The 19119-nt window shown below is 34.5% G+C and overlaps 1 protein-coding gene across 2 annotated transcripts in view; it reads right to left on the bottom strand.

Annotated features, from left to right (window-relative positions):
- Window positions 1-6751: 6751 nt before the first annotated feature.
- Window positions 6752-19119, bottom strand: part of LOC101891584 (keratin, type II cytoskeletal 1) — a 282406-nt gene continuing 270038 nt past the window's right edge. For both annotated transcript variants that reach the window (XM_059129847.1, XM_059129848.1), the window contains one exon: window positions 6752-8092. In XM_059129847.1, the coding sequence (XP_058985830.1) occupies window positions 7239-8092 (854 nt within the window). In that variant the 3' untranslated portion in view covers window positions 6752-7238. The remainder of the gene's footprint in view (window positions 8093-19119) is intronic.

Below are 19119 nucleotides of genomic sequence, written 5' to 3' on the forward strand. Positions count from 1 at the left end.
AATATTTTTTTCTTTCTTTTCAGCTTTTTTCTTGCAGGTATGGCCCCCATGATGAGATGCAGGAAACATTAAATTCTTTCAATAGAAGCAAGTATTCCCCAGCGTTTATTTGGTTTTCCTATGATGGAGAATATTGTTTCCTGTATTTCACATGTTGGGCTTTCGATCGGTGTGGGCAATGGATTGATGGCATGACAATCCAGTTGTCCACCCATATTTTATAAAGGGTGCAACGACAAACCATTACACCCCAACGAATCAAAAAAACAAGCAAAACGGCACCTGGGCATGGCTAAACATACTTGGCACTATGTTTACCCCCTTTTCAGTGCCCAGGTGTCTCCATTATTAACTCCCCCATAAAAGAAAACAAAAAAAAACTTAGTGAACACGGCGGTCACGAGAGGCATTACAGTGGCCTGCCCATCCGGGAGTGTTCATTATAGCTACCGCTGGCTTCCCCAACTCTAGCGCATACTGGAAGCTAGTGGTTTTTCATGGTTGGTGGCCACCATGTAGGCGAAAAGGCCACTTTCTAAGGCCCTTCCACGTAAATTTTTTTTTTGCTGTCGACTTGGGATTTTTCGTTTACAAGGCCCGCAACATATCCAAATCTGAACCGATCTCGATAAAATTTGGCATACTTATTTTCAGGCCTAATTTGGTTGTATGTGCAAAATCCCATACTATTCGAGCTGATATTTCGTGCACAATAAAAAGCAAATCGGACAAAGATATATATGGGAGCTATATCTGAATTTTGACCGATTATCTCCAATTTCAATAGGGTTCGTCTTTGTGCAAATTTTCATCTGGATAGGGCAATAAATGCGAACTGTACCTTGTTACAAACAAGTGCACAAAAACATAATACCCTGACCACCTTGTGGTGTAGGTTATAAGATGGGAACAAAGACATATAATATAAGATGTGACCAAAGACATAAAACTATAAAGACTGGACAAAATGCATATGAGCTTTAATTTTTCTATCATTTTTCGGCGATTTTGGAGTAACATATTTTTATAAAATGTCCAATGCATTTCTGTTATGTCGCCTGCCATCTGTTACCTGATTGAAGAATTAAAGCCCATATGCATTTTGTCCAATCTTTATAGTTTTATGTCTTTACATATGCATTTTGTCCAATCTTTATAGTTTTATGTCTTTGCCCCGTGCTAGACTGATGCTGCGACATCTGTTAGCAAACGATATTGAAAGCTTTAGTTCAGAAAGCTTCAGTAGTATATGTCTTTGTTTTTATTCGTATTCATTAGTCTATGCAGAAACCTTTTGGGCGACATCTGTTAAAAACGAGAAGAAAAACTTCTAGGACCGATACCATAATTTGTCTACGATAACAACTTTGAATGATGTGGCAACACTAGCTCTGGAAATTTTTTGTTATCTGTATAGCTAGAGCTTTGGCCCGGATTCATCTTTTGGAACGACACGTGCGTTCCGTAGTTCCGCGCCAATGATTTGTTTTTGTTGTCGCTTTTGCTGCTCTTTTCACACTGTGCTTTTGTACTGCAGTATGACACTGGTTTGAATTTGTTGTTATAGCATTACAATAACAACAACAACACAACCAAAAATATGGTTAGAAATTAGTTTAGTGGGTTAAATCTGTTGGTGTTTGTTTGTTGGATGACTGGTTGGCTGTGTGTGTGTGTGTGTGCACGGATGTGCCTGATTGTTGCCACCATGTCCGGGTGTGAATGACTCCTTCTTTTCGGACAGTCGGTGTTTGTGAAAAAAAGTTTGAAATAAAAGAAACCTAAAAAACCGCACAATATGCAAATTATTTGATAGGCATTGGCACTGTTTTGCTGTGTGTTGTTGTAACCTTTGTTTGTTGTTTGTGTTTTTTAGCTGCTGCTGCTACTGCAAAGGTCAATTTCCAAAACGCCTGATTTAGTTGAAAATTTAATAAAAAAATCTAATTGAATTTATTCAAAATGGAAATTATTTAATAAAACTTGTGGATGGAAACCAAATCTAATTACGTCCCTTGAAGCGCCACAATAGACAGACACACATTGTATTTGGCAAGTGTTTAAAGCGGCTGGGTGTTTTCATGAACACAGGCTCTTCGGTTCATATTTAACCGGCATCATATACTTCTTATGTCCTCCACCACACCATGGCAGAAGAATACAGGTAGATGCATCAACGCTTGGGAGCATTGATATGCCAATAAAATTCAAAAGTTTTTTCAAATATAAGTAGATTTTTATATGTTTTCTTATACTACGTCATTCGAAGGCTATTATAATTCGCGTTTTTCAACAATTTTTAAAAATTTAAATAATTTTTCATTCAACATTTTCAATTCCAAAATTGGTTTGATAGTTCATTGTCCCAGCAGCTGTGTCGATGCATCTACCTATTATCTTCTACCATGCATAGTATGAAGGGTATATTGAGTTCGTTATTCCGTATGTAACTCATCGAAATAATAATTTTAGTCCTAACAAGGTATATATATTCGAGATCAGCGTAAAATTCTCGGACGATTTAGCCCTATCCGTCCGTCTGCTGTAATCAAGCTAGAGTCAAAACGACTTAGGATGGGAAGCTAAAATTATGGACTGATCAGTCTTTTGTCTGCAGGCAGGCCAAGTTCGAAAATGGACTATATCGGTCCACGATGTCGTATAGCATCCAAATAGGGGTCCGATATTCGGTATTTTCATTATTTTAGCTACATTTTTTACTTCAATTGTCTGAAAGTCCACACAAGAAGCTCCTTCCGAATATATCAGTCCACGATATCGCATAGCACCCATATAACGGTACCTCCCGATATTCGGTAGTTTGATGATGTTAGCCACATTTTTTACCCCCGTATAACGATACCTCCCAATATTGGGTATTTTGATAATTTTAAGGAAATTTTTCAACTTCCTTCCAAATGATGGAGGGTATAAAAATTCGGCCCGAACTTAGCTGCTTTTTTAATTGTTTACCTAACATCCACCATGTCTCTTTGGTTACTAATTTTGCACACATCTGTATTTTGTTAGTAGGCTGATTATTTCGTAAATGGGCCATATTGGTCCAGGTTTTCATAGAGTGAGGTGAAAAAACTGCATCCAACTTCTGACTGCTGTCATTTCTAAGCCACTCCTCCGACAGCTGTTAAAATTATTCCAGTAACAGCTCATTATGTTGTTTAAAAGCGTACAAGAGCATTTCGGTGAGAATTTTCCAGAAAAAAAATTATTCGTGATTGAATTCAAGGGTGATAGTGCGATTTCTTTATATTTGGCTGGAAAACCACAAGTGGCTATCGTTAGAGCACTACAGCATTTAAATGTGAATAAATCATTTGTGTCTTGTACCATCGCCCGTTACCGTGATACTGGTATCGTAGCCCGACGTCAAGGAAGTGGACAGAAGAAAACAGCAACATCAGCAGAAATGGTTCGAAAAAGTAAAGAGGCGACTTGATCGAAACCCACGTCACGGTGACCGAAAAATGGCTCGTGAGCTGAACATATCGCAATATTCCATTGGGAAAAAATTGAAAAATGAGCTCGGGATAAAGCCATTGAAATTCCAAAAAAATGCAAGAACTTACACAGCAACAGAAAGAAAATAGACTCAAAAGAGCTAAAGAGTTGCTTCGCTTGGCCGAAATAGGTGAGCTGCTGAATTTGGCTTTCTCCGATTAGAAAACATTCGTTGTCCAGCAATTTGTAAACAAACAAGATGATCGTGTTAACTTGCCAAAGAGGTCAGCTAAAAATGTGCACCTTCGGTTGGCCACCAGAACTCAAGCGCCGGCCATGGTGATGGTGTGGGCCGCCATAACAGCCGATGGTTGCCCTCCACTCGTTTTAATCGACTGTAGCATCAGAATAAAAGTCGAATATTATCGCGAAAATATTCTGGAGGGTGTATTAAAGCCTTGGGCACGCAAACATTTTGGCCGCAGATCCAGGACATACCAACAGGACTCAGCACCATCGCACTCTGAATGGTTACAAAATGAGGCTTCATTTCCAGCGCAGAATTGCCATTAAAATCCCCGGATACCAATCTACCAATCCGTTGGACTATTGTGTCTAGAGTATTTTGGAAAGCAAGGCTGGCACTAAAAAATACCAAAGTGTCGATCACCTCAAGAAAGCGCTTCGCCGGGAATGGGCCAAAATACCGCAGAGCAACATTTGGGCAGCGTGTGACGGTTTCATTGGCCGTTTGAAGGCCATAATTCGTGCCAAAGGTGACCAATTCGAACAAATCTAAATTTATTCTAAAATTTGATGAATCGGTCCAGATATAGTACAGCTACCACATATATGTTCCATCCGATTTGGTGTTGGTACTTCTGTCAAATTTTTTACCGATATGGGATCAGATTTGGATATAGCTCCCATATATAAAATTCTAAGTCGATTTAACTATGCCCGTCTGTCTGTTAAAATCACGATACAGCCCACATTATTTGACGGTAAGCGTCAAAATTTAGCAGAACAATGTGTATTGTGTCTAGGATGGTTGGTATTGAAAGTGAGATATATCGGTCAACGTTTTCGTATAGCCCTGATATAACAGTACCGCCCGATATTCGGTATTTCGATGATTTTCGACACATTTGTTTACGGATTTGTCTAAAAATTGGTATTCGTAGTTTATAGTGGATTCTAGTTCTGCTGGCGAAACATTGTATGTATGTTCATTTTTTATATAGCCTCCTCTATTTCGGTACCTCCCGATATTTGGTAGTTTGACGAGTTTTGCAACATTTTTCCACGGATTTCTCCAAAAATTGGTATTTGTAGTTCGAAGTGGGTTTTAGCTCCGTTGGCGAAACATTGTATGTATAGGTCCACGTTTTTGTATAGCCCCCATATAATGGTACCTCCCGATATTCAGTATTTTAATGATTTTTACACATTTTTCCATATATTTGTCTAAAAGTTGGTATTATATAAAGTATTTTCTTTACCCAAAGGTAGAGGGTATTAAAAAATTGGTCCGGCCGAACTTAATGTTTATACCCTACAACACTATGTGTTGGGGGTATTATAAGTTTGATTGGGCCAGAATTTATGTAACACCTCGAAATATTGGTTTCCCATATAGGAAAGTATATATAGATCTTCCTAGCTCGCCGAGCTGAGTCGATCTAGCTATGTATGTCCGTCCGTGCATCTGTCCGTCTGTCCATGTTAATTTGTAATCACTCTACAGGTCGCAATTATGGTCCGACCTTCACGAAATTTAAAATTGAGGTGGGGTTAGGGTCAGAATAGAAGCCTATTTCTTTTGGAGATGATCTCCAAATGTTTAGTGGTTGAAGTGTTGAAGTGGACCAAATACTGAAAAAATATCGGATTTTGCAGTAGCTATACTGGTCGCTATTATAGACCAATCGACGCGGAATTTCGTATGTAGCTAGAGTTTGGGGCGGGGAAGAAGCCTACCAATTAGGGTGGTCATCGGATAATATTTAGCGGGTAAAATAGACCATATATTTTGTGTTGAAAAAATTCAACATTTTTTATTAAACCGCGAATATTTTAAATCCCGGCGAAATCACAAAGCCATGACAAGGTTACTTCTGATCTTTACATTTATGTTAACATCCAACAAATCGGATATATAGCAAAATATGTGCGATATATATGTCTATCAAAGAAGATATGCTTGGAAGATCTCTTATATGTCGAGAACGGCTGAACTGATTACGACAGTTCTCATTAATTCAGAATGACCTTTTGGCAGGAAAGAAAAAACGGCTAAAATCGCATAAAAATATCTCTCTAAAGATGAAAATATTGATTTTGTAAAATTTTCTCATATTTTTTCAATTTTGTCATATTTTTGGCATATTTTCATTTTGAATTAAACATTTAGTAAAATTTCTACAGCTAACAAAACTAAGTAGTTAGGATATCAGTATATCATATACAGATCGCATTTATGGCCCGATCCTTACGAAATTTTGCATGGGGATAAGAAGAGGATCAGAATAGAAGCCTTCTCTTTTTGGAGATGGTCGCCATATATTTAGGGGTTGAAATGGACAAAAAAACTGCAAAATTGTCAGCAGGTCGTAATTATCGCCCGACCCTCACGCACATTTGAATGGGGGTTACCAGACATTGCAAAAGCCAAGCAGTTTTGAATGACAATCTTTGGAGAATTCAAAAATACAGGAAAGACGCACTTCTGACTATTTCGTTAACGCTGATTTCGTTGAAGAATATAGTCAAATGGCTGTATCTCATATAGATGCGTTTCAGTCAAAAACCAGTAACAAATGTTAATCTTTTGCCACTTTGGGAAATATTGATTCCAGATCTAGGAAGACCATTTACGTGCAACATCTTGCAATAAATTGGAAATGAGCAAATTAGTTAAAGTTGCCATTATTCGAGAAAATTAGAGAACGAAACCTGATGGTTTTCTTTTATTATTTGTCACAATATCTTGTGGAATTCTTTCGAGTATCTCGCCTATATAATCTGTATCGCTTATTATAGTGTTGTACGGTCGGCCCCGCTCGACTGTAGTCTTTGCTTACTTGTTTTTTATTTGTTTTTTACTTACTCAAATAATTGTTAATAAAACACAATTTTCGTTAGTTTTTGTTTTATTTATTCAATTAATACTTGCTGCAATTTGCACTGAAATGTAAGAAAATATTTCAAATAAAGCCAACTCAAAAGTGGTATTTTTCCTGTTCTTACTTACCCCACCTCCTCCACCCAAAAATTACCAAAAAAGAACACGTTTTCTATTTGTGATTGTTTTTTTATTGTTTATTTTTATTTATTCATTTTATTCTAAAAATGTCTATGGAATGTTTTTCAAGAGTATCGGAAGATTGAGTTATGTTATGTACACAGTTTCTATATGGTCTGAGAATTTCATAGTTACATTGATTACGGATTTTGGTTAGGGTCTCGGTTTCTGGATTTTCTGTTTTTTTTTTTCAATAAAAATAATTGTTTTTATTTATCTTTCTTAATTGTATATTCTCTGTTTAAATTGTAGGAGTATGTAGTTGTTGGTATATATTTATATTTAGTTATTAGTTTTATTTATTTATTTTTTTTGGGAAGAAATATATATTTAACTAAGAAATAGGAAAAAACAAATGTTAGTAGAACTCCAAAAAAAAAAATTAAATTGTTATAAAATACGATTATAAATTTTTGGGCAAAATATATTTCATTTTGCGCGAAGGGAAAATTCAAACTTTGGTTTTTGTTTTTCTTTAGCCATTGTATCCCATGTAGTTGCCATATGCTGGTGGTTGAGTGGGGTAGTTCTTGGCACCGCTCGAGCTGGACGAGGAAGAAGAGGAACCCGATTTGGAGGGATTCTCACTGAAGAGACCACCGAAATTCTTGGAAGATAGAATATCTCCCAGACCACCAGAGCTGCTGTGGCCACCACTGGAGCCGCCACCGCCCAAAAGGCTACCCAAAAAGCTGCTGGCACTGCTACCACCACTGCTGCCGCCACCACCGCCGCCAGACAAAACATTACCCAACAAACCACCCAAAATATTGGAGGCAGTACTGCCCGAAGAAGAGCCACCTGATGAACCGCCAGCACCACCAGAACCATAACCGCCGCTTGGTGTATAACCACCACTAGGTTGATAGCCGCCACTGGGTTGATTGGGTTGTTGATTACCACCACCTCTCAAAGTATTTGCAATTTGTCCGGCAATAATACCGGTCACAGCGTTGCGTACCTCAGGGCTGGATAGGAAATTGGAGAAGAAACCACCACCACCTTCTTTTTCTTTGGTGGGATTGCGACCGGGAGCCGGAGCTGGAGGAGTATAACCACCATGACCACCACCATAACCACCTTGTGCGCCATAACCTGGAGCTGGGGGAGTATAACCACCATAACCACCTTGATAGCCTGGTGGCACATAACCACCTGGATTGTAACCGCCTGGTTGATAACCGCCGCCACCACCCATAGAGCCACGATTATCGCTCGGCAAACTGGGATACAAGCTATGACCGCCCGAACCGCCAGTATTAAAGGCCGGAGCACTGGGCGCAGGTGGAGCACTGGGATTATCATTGTTTGTAGTTTGCGAATTAATTACTGCAAGTGCAAGTGGTGTTTTGTGAATTGCGCAGCGTGTTCAGTGTTAGCGACATAAAAGGCAAGCCATGCCATATTTTGCAAAGTCGTTTCAAGGTCAGCCAAAGATGTGCCACCCAGCAGCACGCAATATTTGCAAATAAAACCATCAAACCAAATGAATGCAAAAATTGTCAACAGAAAAAAGCAAAAAAAAAAATAAAATAAAAAATTAAAATTAGTTAAATATTTTTTTCTTTTAGCCAAAAACAAATTTCTACAACAATAACAGACAATGTACATAATTAAATGATATAATATAGGTTTTTGTTTTAGTTGTATTTTATATTATTATGTTATAAAATCCTAACTATATACAATATGTGTAACAAAAATATGGTGAGTTTTGAAATCGAAATTTTGAAAAAACGGCTTAGTGGTCGACATTTTGTGTGGAAAATATATTATGTTTAGGCACGAAGTACAGTTATCTCCTGGACAAAATTCTTCGATTTGTAAGAAATTAAAATTGAACCAAAATTTTTTCAAAAATTTCTGAATTTTGAATAAAAAAGTAAAATCCATTATTCGCAATGTCATTTCACTATTAAAATATACTTATTTTACTTATCCTCCACTTGCTCCTGTATATTTTTCCAATAAATACTTATTTATTAGTGATAATTCTTATTTTTTTACTGTTCCAATGAATATTTCTCGATGGTTCCAAAAATGGAATGGCCAAATTGACTTTATCTACTTTTTCCTTGAACTGACGCTTCAACTCATTTAAAATACTGTTTTGTACTCTCGAATTCTATTTACCTTAAAGTTCACAACTCTCTCTCTTTCTCTCTGTTGTGTGATTGTTGCTGTACTTGTTCTATTCATATTTGTGCTACTGACCAATATCGGTTTCTCCACAATTAGCATAACAAGAGAAAGAGAGTAACAAAGAACAGTGTTAATGTGGGGTATGTTCAGTAAACTCTACATTGATGCTGCTGTAGCTTTTCTCACATAAACACGTTTCTCATATAAACATCAAATGATAGCAACAATTTGACCCAAATTTGAGAAGAACTTTGAAAATTGCGGCCGATCGAGATTGGAAATTGGCAAAAAATCCCTGAAAATGAGAAATTGAGTGCTTGCGCCTTCCTTCATACAAAATTAAAACTTTCAAGTTAAAGGCAGTGTAACTTGATCATACACTATTAAAAAATTCAATATTTCATTTGTTGTGTTTTGAATTTCATAAATCAATGATCTAGATAGAATTGGATTGGAATTTTTCAAAACTCACCATACTTTTTATTTTGTTTTTTCTTGTTTTGAAATTATTAATTATTTTTTTTTTTTGTGTAGTTTTGTATTTTATATTTCGTTAAATATTAAGCACATTTCGTTTTGAACTGTTATGTTTGTTTGGTTTCATACTACATACATACACAAATATATATATAGGTTCACATACCACATACATATGTAATTCAATAAACTAGTTATATTTACGTTGGTTGTTGTTCTTCTTCCTTAAAAACACTAATAGTTTCTATGTCAGTTTTGCTTAATTTGATTTGTTTTAATTAATTGTCGTTTTTTAATTAATTAATTAATTATTTTAATACTACTCGTGGTATTTTCAAATACTGTTTGAGTTAATTTTGTCCTTGTCTTTGCTTTATAAGGTTATCATCATTGTCGCATAAATAATTTCGTAATTGTGGTATTTTAGTTCTGTTTTCTGTTTATGTTTAGTCAAATTTTAAAAATTTGTCGCTTTTTAAAAACTATTTAGTCTTATTAAGTTTGCTGTTGTTTTTTATGTCTTTCTTTATTGCATAAATATTTTTTTTAATTATTTACAATTATTGCTAAATAAGTTAATAATTAATAATTTAAAAATGAACACATATATTGTTGTTTTGTTGGTTAGTTTGTTTGTAGTAGAAGTATTGAATAGCAGTGTTGTGTAGCTCTTAATTGAATTGTTGTGTTAACATGTCCTTGAACATTAAACGGAACTGTTAACACCCACCATACACTGTTAGTTAGAGGGTGCCGATGTTTACATGCTGTTAATAACATAATAGCCATTCCAATGAATTTGCAAATCTATCGTTGATTGTTTTGCATGCCACCGCCTTTGTTGTGGTTTAATACAAAATTTTGAAACGGAAATATGTAACGGACGGATATGTACAAATAAATCAATGTTTCAATGACAATTGTTTGTTCCGAAAACAAGCAGTGGAATAATGTGAAAAATAAAAAAAATAATAGAGAAATATTTTTTTTTGATTTAAAATCATTATGCTTTATTTGTCTTATTTTATTTTACAAAATTTGAAAATTTTTTGTTTATTTTTTTTTTCAATTTTAAAAATACGAAATATCGAATATTGAAGTAAATGCGGTACAGACATTGTTGTTGACCCCGAGTTTGTTGGTTTTGACCCCGAGATTGTTGGTTTTATTAATTTTCTATCTAAACCACATTTGCTTCAATATTCTGTTGCTGGTGTTTGCCAATTTTTAAAAAAGAAAATATTTAATTATTCATATAGTATTTTCTTTAATTTTTAGCAGCCTTATAAATCATGGTTATTTTGATGGTACTTTGGGTTGGTAGGTTCTTTAACCGAAATGGGGAGTCGAAATTCCCCAAAGTATTAGCTTTATACATAACATGTTAAATATTGGATTGAAATTTGATATTCCACGAAAAGGAAAATATTTTAAGAATTAATTTTTTTTTGTTTAATTCAAGAATTCTTGCCCACTTTGATTTCTAAAAATATAGGGTCAGACAAATATTTTTTTTTATTATGTGTATATTCGCGTATGTGCTACATAGCGCCGTCCTCTTGAAATCAAATTTTGACAATATCCACTTCTTTTGTTAACAAAAATTCTTTCAATCAAGTCTTTCACGAAATATTTTCATCGCAAGTAGAGCGGGAAAGTTTACGGATTAATATTTTTTGACATAATTTTTTACTAGGAGTATAGTGTTTGCTAATACTACTAATAATAAATCCAGAAATATTTTTATCGAAAAATTTAATCCTCAAAAGACCTTTATGGGTTGAAAACTCCCTTTCACGATATCGTGATCCCTGTCCAAATATTCTACAAAATTATTTGTCAATAAATTTAACTGTAGGTCTCAAAATACATCAAATATCCTTAACTTTACTAAACGCCAGTAATTGATAAATATTTATGGATAAACCCCAACTTTATGTGAGTTTTTGCAAAATTCTCTTACAAAAACAAAATAATAAAATATGATGCCAAAGACAAAAATGTCTTCATAAAATTTGAAAAAAAAAAAAAACGAATTACATGGCCAAATTTACTTTTTCCTTTCCCTGATGCTTCTCTTTTTCTCTCTGTTGTGTGATTGTTGCTGTACTTGTTCTATTCATATTTGTGCTACTTACTACGGTATTGCTAATATCAATATCGGTTTCTCTACAAGTAGCATAACCAGAGAAAGAGAGTAACAAACAACAGTGTATATATGGGGTATGTTCAGTGGAAGCTACAGTGACGCTGCAGTAGCATTTCTTACATAAACACCTTTAACATGAGAATAAGAAATTGACCCAAATTCGAGAAGAACTTTGACAATTGAGGCCAATCGAGATTGAACCAGTAAGGAAAGCTCAAAAGTCGGGCGGGGCCGACTATATGATACCCTACACCACTATGCATATTTAGTAGAGCTCTCGTAAAAAGGTTTATACAGGGCATTTCAGAGCTCTATGATATTTGGTACAAAATCAAAATCTATCTAATTTTATCGTGCATTTTACGAACTATAGCTATCTCTGAACCGGGTTTCTCCAAATTTTACGTATTAGCTTCTAGACTGAATTCGGTCTTATGTACGAAAATTCAGGTGATTTGGGCTGATATCGACCATTTAGTGCACATTTAACCCGAAATCGGATGAAGATATATATGGGAGCTATATCCAAATCTAAACCGATTTCGATAAAATTTAAAACAGCTATTCCTGTGCTCCATCTAATACCTGGTACCAAATATCATGGTAGTGGAGTGAATATCACGAATGTATGGGACTAAAGCACTAAATCGGATGAAACATATATATGGTTGCTATATCTATATCTGAACCGATGTTCACTAAATTTGATATACTTGCTTCAAGGCTGAATTTGGTCCGATGTACTAAAATTCAGTCCATTTGGACTTATATCGGCCATTTGGTGCACACTTAACCCGAAATCAGATGAAGATATATATGGGAGCTATATCCAAATCTGAACCGATTTCGATAAAATTACAAACAGCTATTTCTGGGCTGTATCTTATATCTGGTACCAAATATCATTCTTGTGGAGTGCATATTACGAATGTGAGAGGCTTAAACACCAAATCGGATAAAACATATATATGGGAGCTATAGCTGTTTCTGAACCGATTTTCTCCAAATTTGTTGTATTTTCTTTAAGGCTAATCTCGGTCACATGTGCCAAAATTCGGGCCATTTGGGCTGATATTGGCCATTTGGTGGTCAATTAACCCGAAATCGGATGAAGATATATATGGGAGCTATATCCAAATCTGAACCGATTTCGATAAAATTTAAAACAGCTATTTCTGTGCTCCATCTAATACCTGGTACCAAATATCACGGTTGTGGAGTGCATAGTAGGAATGTGAGGGACTTAAAGATCAAATCGGATGAAAGATATATATGGGAGCTATAGCTATATCTGAACCGATTTTCTCCAAATTTGATATACTTGCTTCTTGGCCGAACTCGGTTGGGTGTGCCAAAATTCAGGTGATTTGGACTGATAGTGGACATTTGGTGCACATTTAACCCGAAATCGGATGAAGATATATATGGGAGCTATATCCAAATCTGAACCGATTTCGATAAAATTTAAAACAGCTATTTCTGTGCTCCATCTAATACCTGGTACCAAATATCACGGTTGTGGAGTGCATAGTAAGAATGTGAGGGGCTTAAAGATCAAATCGGATGAAAGATATATATGGGAGCTATAGCTATATCTGAACCGATTTTCTCCAAATTTGATATACTTGCTTCTAGGCCCAACTCGGTTGGGTGTGCCAAAATTCAGGTGATTTGGACTGATAGTGGACATTTGGTGCACATTTAACCCGAAATCGGATGAAGATATATATGGGAGCTATATCCAAATCTGAACCGATTTCGATAAAATTTAAAACAGCCATTTCTGTGCTCCATCTAATACCTGGTACCAAATATCACGGTTGTGGAGTGCATAGTAAGAATGTGAGGGGCTTAAACATTAAATCGGATGAAAGATATATATGGGAGCTATAGCTATATCTGAACCGATTTTCTCCAAATTTGATATACTTGCTTCTAGGCCGAACTCGGTTGGGTGTGCCAAAATTCAGCTGATTTGGACTGATAGTGGACATACACTAGTTAATTTAAAAATTCACAAAAAAGCACCACGTCTACGAATAGCCCCCATGTAAAGGTTTTCATTTGAGCGGTATTCTTCGACTATAATATTGTAATCAATATTTAATAAATACGACATTATGTGTTTTCTGAAAACAATGGACATCCCTTTCCCTCCTTTTTGGGCATTTGCAATGAATGACCCATAAAGAAATCCATGATTTTATAAGGCTGCTTATTTGTTTTGTTTTCCTTTTTCTTCTTATTTTTTTATTTCGTATTTTGAATACAAATTTTGTTTTTAAAAAACCTCTAAATATATATTACCGTAACCGCTTTGTTTTTATTTTGCTTTGCTTACATCTACATTTATAAAAGTTGTACAAAATTAAATCTCTATATATATTAAAAAAAGAACTGAAAATTGATATATTTTTTTATAAATGCAACCAATATTGAATTTTTTTATTTACTGTCTCCAAGTTGAAAAAAACAAAACTATTTCTTGTTGTGCTTATTTGTTAGTTATCTGGTTAGTCTATTTGTTTGAAATTTACAATATTCTATTCCATTTTTTTGTACAAAAAACACAAAAACCAACATAAATTCATTTTTAATTCGTTGCCTATTTTGTTTCGGTTATTTTCATTTTTTTTCATCTGACAAAAGAAAACCTTTGGGTTGCTTAATTCGTTTGCAAGTTATTTGTTTTTGTTTTAAAGTATTTCTGTTTTTTTTTTTTAGTTATTCGGTGATTTTACATTATGCTATTTTGTTGGATGCTGTTTTTTGGCATTATATTTAATATATCATATATAATTTTTGTATTTGTTTGATTGTGGTTTTTTTCAGTTTGTTTTTTTCCTTTTTTTGTTGTTTGGTTTGTTTTATTTTAGACACTTAATCAAATATTAGTTTTGTAACACTTCAAGTTTTTAAGTTGAAAAGACACACAAAGAATTTTAAGGGGAAATTGTTTGAGGACTGACAGAGAGAGAGAGAGAGAGAGATTCTGATATAAAAGATTTGGGAAAATATTTTTAACATTTTATTTAAAAAAATATGAAAATTTGACTACCAATTTCAGGTTTTAAAACATTTAATTGAAATATTTGAAAAAATTATGTATTTTGACCAAATATAAAATTATACTTTTTCAAAATTGTAAATTTTTAAATTGCCAATTTTGAAATCATCCAAAAAAATGTTTGAATGTATCATCGTTAAGGCGATGATACATATGCAGCTTGGTATTGTAGCTTGGCTTATTAATATCAAACTATAAAGGAAAACGACGCCCAGATTTAGAGCCGAACTGATATTCCTTTATAACGCCAAGTCATGACGTATGTAGGTCGCATTTATTATCAGATTGAGATGAAAATTGCTGCTTGGCCTAGTGAAATTGGTGAAAATCTGTTCAAATTTATATATAGCTCCCATATATTTCTTCAACCGATTTTGGATTAATTTCGTACCAAATGGCTAATATCAGTCGAAATGACCTGAATTTTGGCACATGCGACCGAATTCAGTCTAGAAGCAAGAATATTAAATTTGGAGAAAATCGGTTCAGATATGGCTATAGCTCCCATATATATGTTTCATCCGATTTTGTATTTTAAGCTCCTCAGATGCGTAATAAGCATTCCACAACAATAATCTTTGGTACCAGATATCAGCTACAGCTCAGAAATATGTGTTTAAAATTTTATCAAAATCGGTTCAGATTTGGATATAGGATATATATATATATATATATATATATATATATCTTTATCCGATTTCAGATGTTTTGTGCACCATATGGCTAATATCAGCCCAAATGAAGTGCAGTTTGGCACTTCCGACGGAATTCAGCCTAAATGCAAGTGCTTTTAATTTTGGTGAAAATCGGATATAGCTATAGGTCCCAAGTATGTATATGTTTCATCCGATTTGTAGTTAAAGTCCCTGACATGCGTAATATGCACTACACACCAATGAAATTTGATACTGGGAATCTGACATGGTCGAAAATACCTCTGTCAAATGTTATCGAGATCGGCTCAGATTTTTATGTAGCTTCGATAAACCTCTTCATCCGTCATGCTCACCGTTTATGAAATATCAGCCTAAATTGAATAGATTTTTTCATATTCAATCGAATTTTACCTTTTGCTGAAACTCGGTCCTGAAACTTTTTTGATACGTGAGCTCTACTAAATACGCATAGTGGTGTAGGGTATCATATAATCGGCCCCGCCTCAATTTTGGCCTTTCTTTTCAGGTTTTTTTATTTCCAATATCTCTCTACTTCACTCAATGGCAATTTAATTGACACTTTTGGTCGCATCACCGACCGTCTGGAATTCCCTGAAATATTTCTCGTAACCAAGGAGTAACACCTCCTGCATACATTTTCTTGTCCATTTAACGAGTAAAAAAAATCAATATTTTTTTCTTTAAACTCTTTGCAGCATTTATTTTCCTTTCCCTTCCCGTTACCATGAGTAAGTGGTCAATTCGAAAGAATGAATGAATGAAAAGAGAAAATCGCAACCACATATTTGATTTGAGACCATTCATTCGCAAAATAACTTCAAGTATCCTCTTGATCTTCTTCAAACTGTCAACTAATGATGATGAAGATTTTTTTGTTCCAAGTAACGAAAAAAAGAAGCCACCAACCACAATGTGGTGGTGGGATTGCGTCCCATGCAAAATGGATGTCCCAAAAGTGAAATTAATAAAAGGGTTTGGAAATTCGTATTTGATTGACCACAAGGCGAGTGAAAAAAAAGAAAGGACAGTCTGTGAGTGGAAAAGAGGAATTTAAACAAAGGATGTCAGTGGATACAATGATATTTAAATGGCAATATTTTACTCTTTAAGTAAAGATTAAATTTGTAATTTTTCATTCAGAACTTTTTCCTCAAGATTTTGAAAAATATATTGCAATATGTTGAAATGGAAAAGTCACCATTTTGAGCTTATTCAAAACCCTTTTCTCAAGATTTTGAATATATTGTGAACCTCGAAGTATAGATGCGTTTTGAAACGGGTTTGTTAGAGACCAAATTTAAGATACGATGAAACGCACTATCGATAGTATAAATAAACGGCTAGATAACGTAACAGTCTCTCCTTGTTTTTTTTTGAAAAAAATGTCCCAATTATGCAAAATCGTTCATTATTGTTATTAAGGAAAAATACGACCGGTACAACATTGAGTTCGTATTAAATTACTCCTTGGCGGAATTAGATGCTATTTTTGAAGACAGCGCCTTAAGGGTATGAAAAGTATTGAGAGGTTCAAGTTCGTACATTTTTTTATTATCCACCATTAAGAGCTAAAACTTGAGAGTTTTAAAAATGGCAGAATTTCGAAAATACATTGAAAATTTGCATATGAGCCTCTGGGATGACACAAAGTTAAACTTTGAAAATTTGTATTTTAAAGTACCAAATTAAGAGCAGGAATTTTTAGATTTTGCGGGGCCCCATGAATCTTCGCCCATAAGTGCAAGAACATTTTTTGGAGCTGTGTACTTAAAGATTACAAAAAATATCAAAAGGTATAACATGGTACATCCGATATTTTTTTTGAACGATTGTACACGAATATGTACAGCTTTAAATTGTTCATAACGTTTACTTACTAGAGAGTATTTTTCAAACTTTGCAATTTAAAAACACAAAAAGAACTAAATTGTACAAAATAGTACAATTGTTCTTGATTGCTTATAAAAAGCACGAACATTGAGTTCTTGCGTGGCTCCCATGCATCTTCGCGCATCAGTGTAACAAATTGCGATTTTTTGGAGCTTCATACTTCAAGATTACAAAACGTACCACATATTATACCAAGGTACAACATGGTAAATAATAGTTATTGTGCGATCGTTTCGAGGTGACACATTTAAATTGGGAATAAAGGACACCCTTGGGTGAAAAAAGTGGGATTTTGGAAATTCGTACTTACGGAAAGGTACAACATTGAGCTACGACGTAAAACTTTTATAAGGATCACTCTTGGACAAAAATCGATGGCATTTTTAAAAGTTGGTGCTTAAAAAGGACTAAAAGGTAGAAAATGGTACAACTTGTTTTTAACGGAAATTTTAGGATTTGGCATGGGAGCTAATCTGCGAGCAGAAGAGTAAGAAAATGCAAATTTTTGAGAAATGTGTACTTCAAGAGTACGAAATGTACGAAAAGGTACAACAGGGTGCAACATTGCTATTGGGCAATCAATGCTGGTTGAAACCTTGAATATAGGACATATAGGACATTTTTGGATGAAATAAAGTGGGACTTTGGAAGTTAGTATTTTAAGGGTACCCAAAAATACGAAAAGGCTTATGCCTAGGTATACATTTTTTATGAGGGCCACTCCTGGCCCAAAAGTACTAAACTGTACAAAATGGTAAATTTTTTCTTAATCGATTATTAAGAGGGGGAGTTTTAAGAATAAAAATTTAAGGGTACAAAAAGGTATAACATGGTACATAACAGTTATTGGGCAATCGAAAAGAGCTTAAACCTTGAATATTTGCATGTAGGACACTTTTGGTTGACACAAAGCGGGTCTTTGGAAAAAAGTAATTTAATGAATCAAAAGTACGAAAAGCGACATAGTGAGTTCGACTCATGAAAATCGCTTTTGTTAGAAATTAGATGATATTTTTGGATGTTGAAACTTAAAATGTGCTAAAATGTACAAAATGGTACAACTTGTTTTAAATTAATTATTAAGAGCGGGTATTTTGAGATTATTCATGGGAGCCACTCTTCGCGCAGAAGGTTAGAAAAATGCGATATTTTTGGATTTGAGTACTTTAAGGGTACAAAATCTACAAAAACGCATAATATGGTACATTATTGTTGTTGGACGATCGATACCAGCTAAAACTTGAATATTTTTATGAAGGATATTTTTGGGTGGCACATACTGGGGCTTTTGAACTTTGTACTTTAAGGGTACCAAAAATTTAAAAGGGTACTATAGTGAATTAGAATTTTAAAACGTTCATGAGAAAAAATACTCCACGCCTTTGGAAACTTTGAACTTTAACAACCTACAAAATGGTCCAAATTATTCTCAATTGAATATTAAGAGCGGGAATCTTGAGATTTTGCATGTTTACTTTAATAGTGAGAGATTACTTTAATAGGTGAGATTGGTGGAAATTTGTACAAATTTTTTGAAAAAATACAAAATGTAACATCACTCCTATCGGCTCACCGATAAGATCTAGAATTTAGTTGGAAAATGAAGATTTCGGAAAGTCGTACCGTAAATGTACAACAAATACGAAAATGTGAAAAATATTGTTATTTAGCAATCGATGAATGCTGGAACTGGATATTAGATGGAATCTTTGGAAATTCGTTAAGAGATAGCCTTTGCAATGAAGTCATCCTTTGTGTGGACGAATGAAATGCGGTGAAATTTTCCGTAGTCCGTTAAGGGTGCGTAGTGTGAAAAAGTGCTAAATACTGTAGATTCAAGGAACGAATCAAAAAAAGTGGTAATTGTACTAAAGTGTACTAAAATAGTAAGAGGCAATAAATTTGGTACCACTCAACTTAGGTGAAGGGGAAGAACAAATTTTCGGAATTTGGT

The sequence above is a fragment of the Musca domestica genome, unplaced genomic scaffold, assembly GCF_030504385.1.
Source record: "Musca domestica strain aabys unplaced genomic scaffold, Musca_domestica.polishedcontigs.V.1.1 69, whole genome shotgun sequence".
NCBI lineage: Eukaryota > Metazoa > Arthropoda > Insecta > Diptera > Muscidae > Musca > Musca domestica.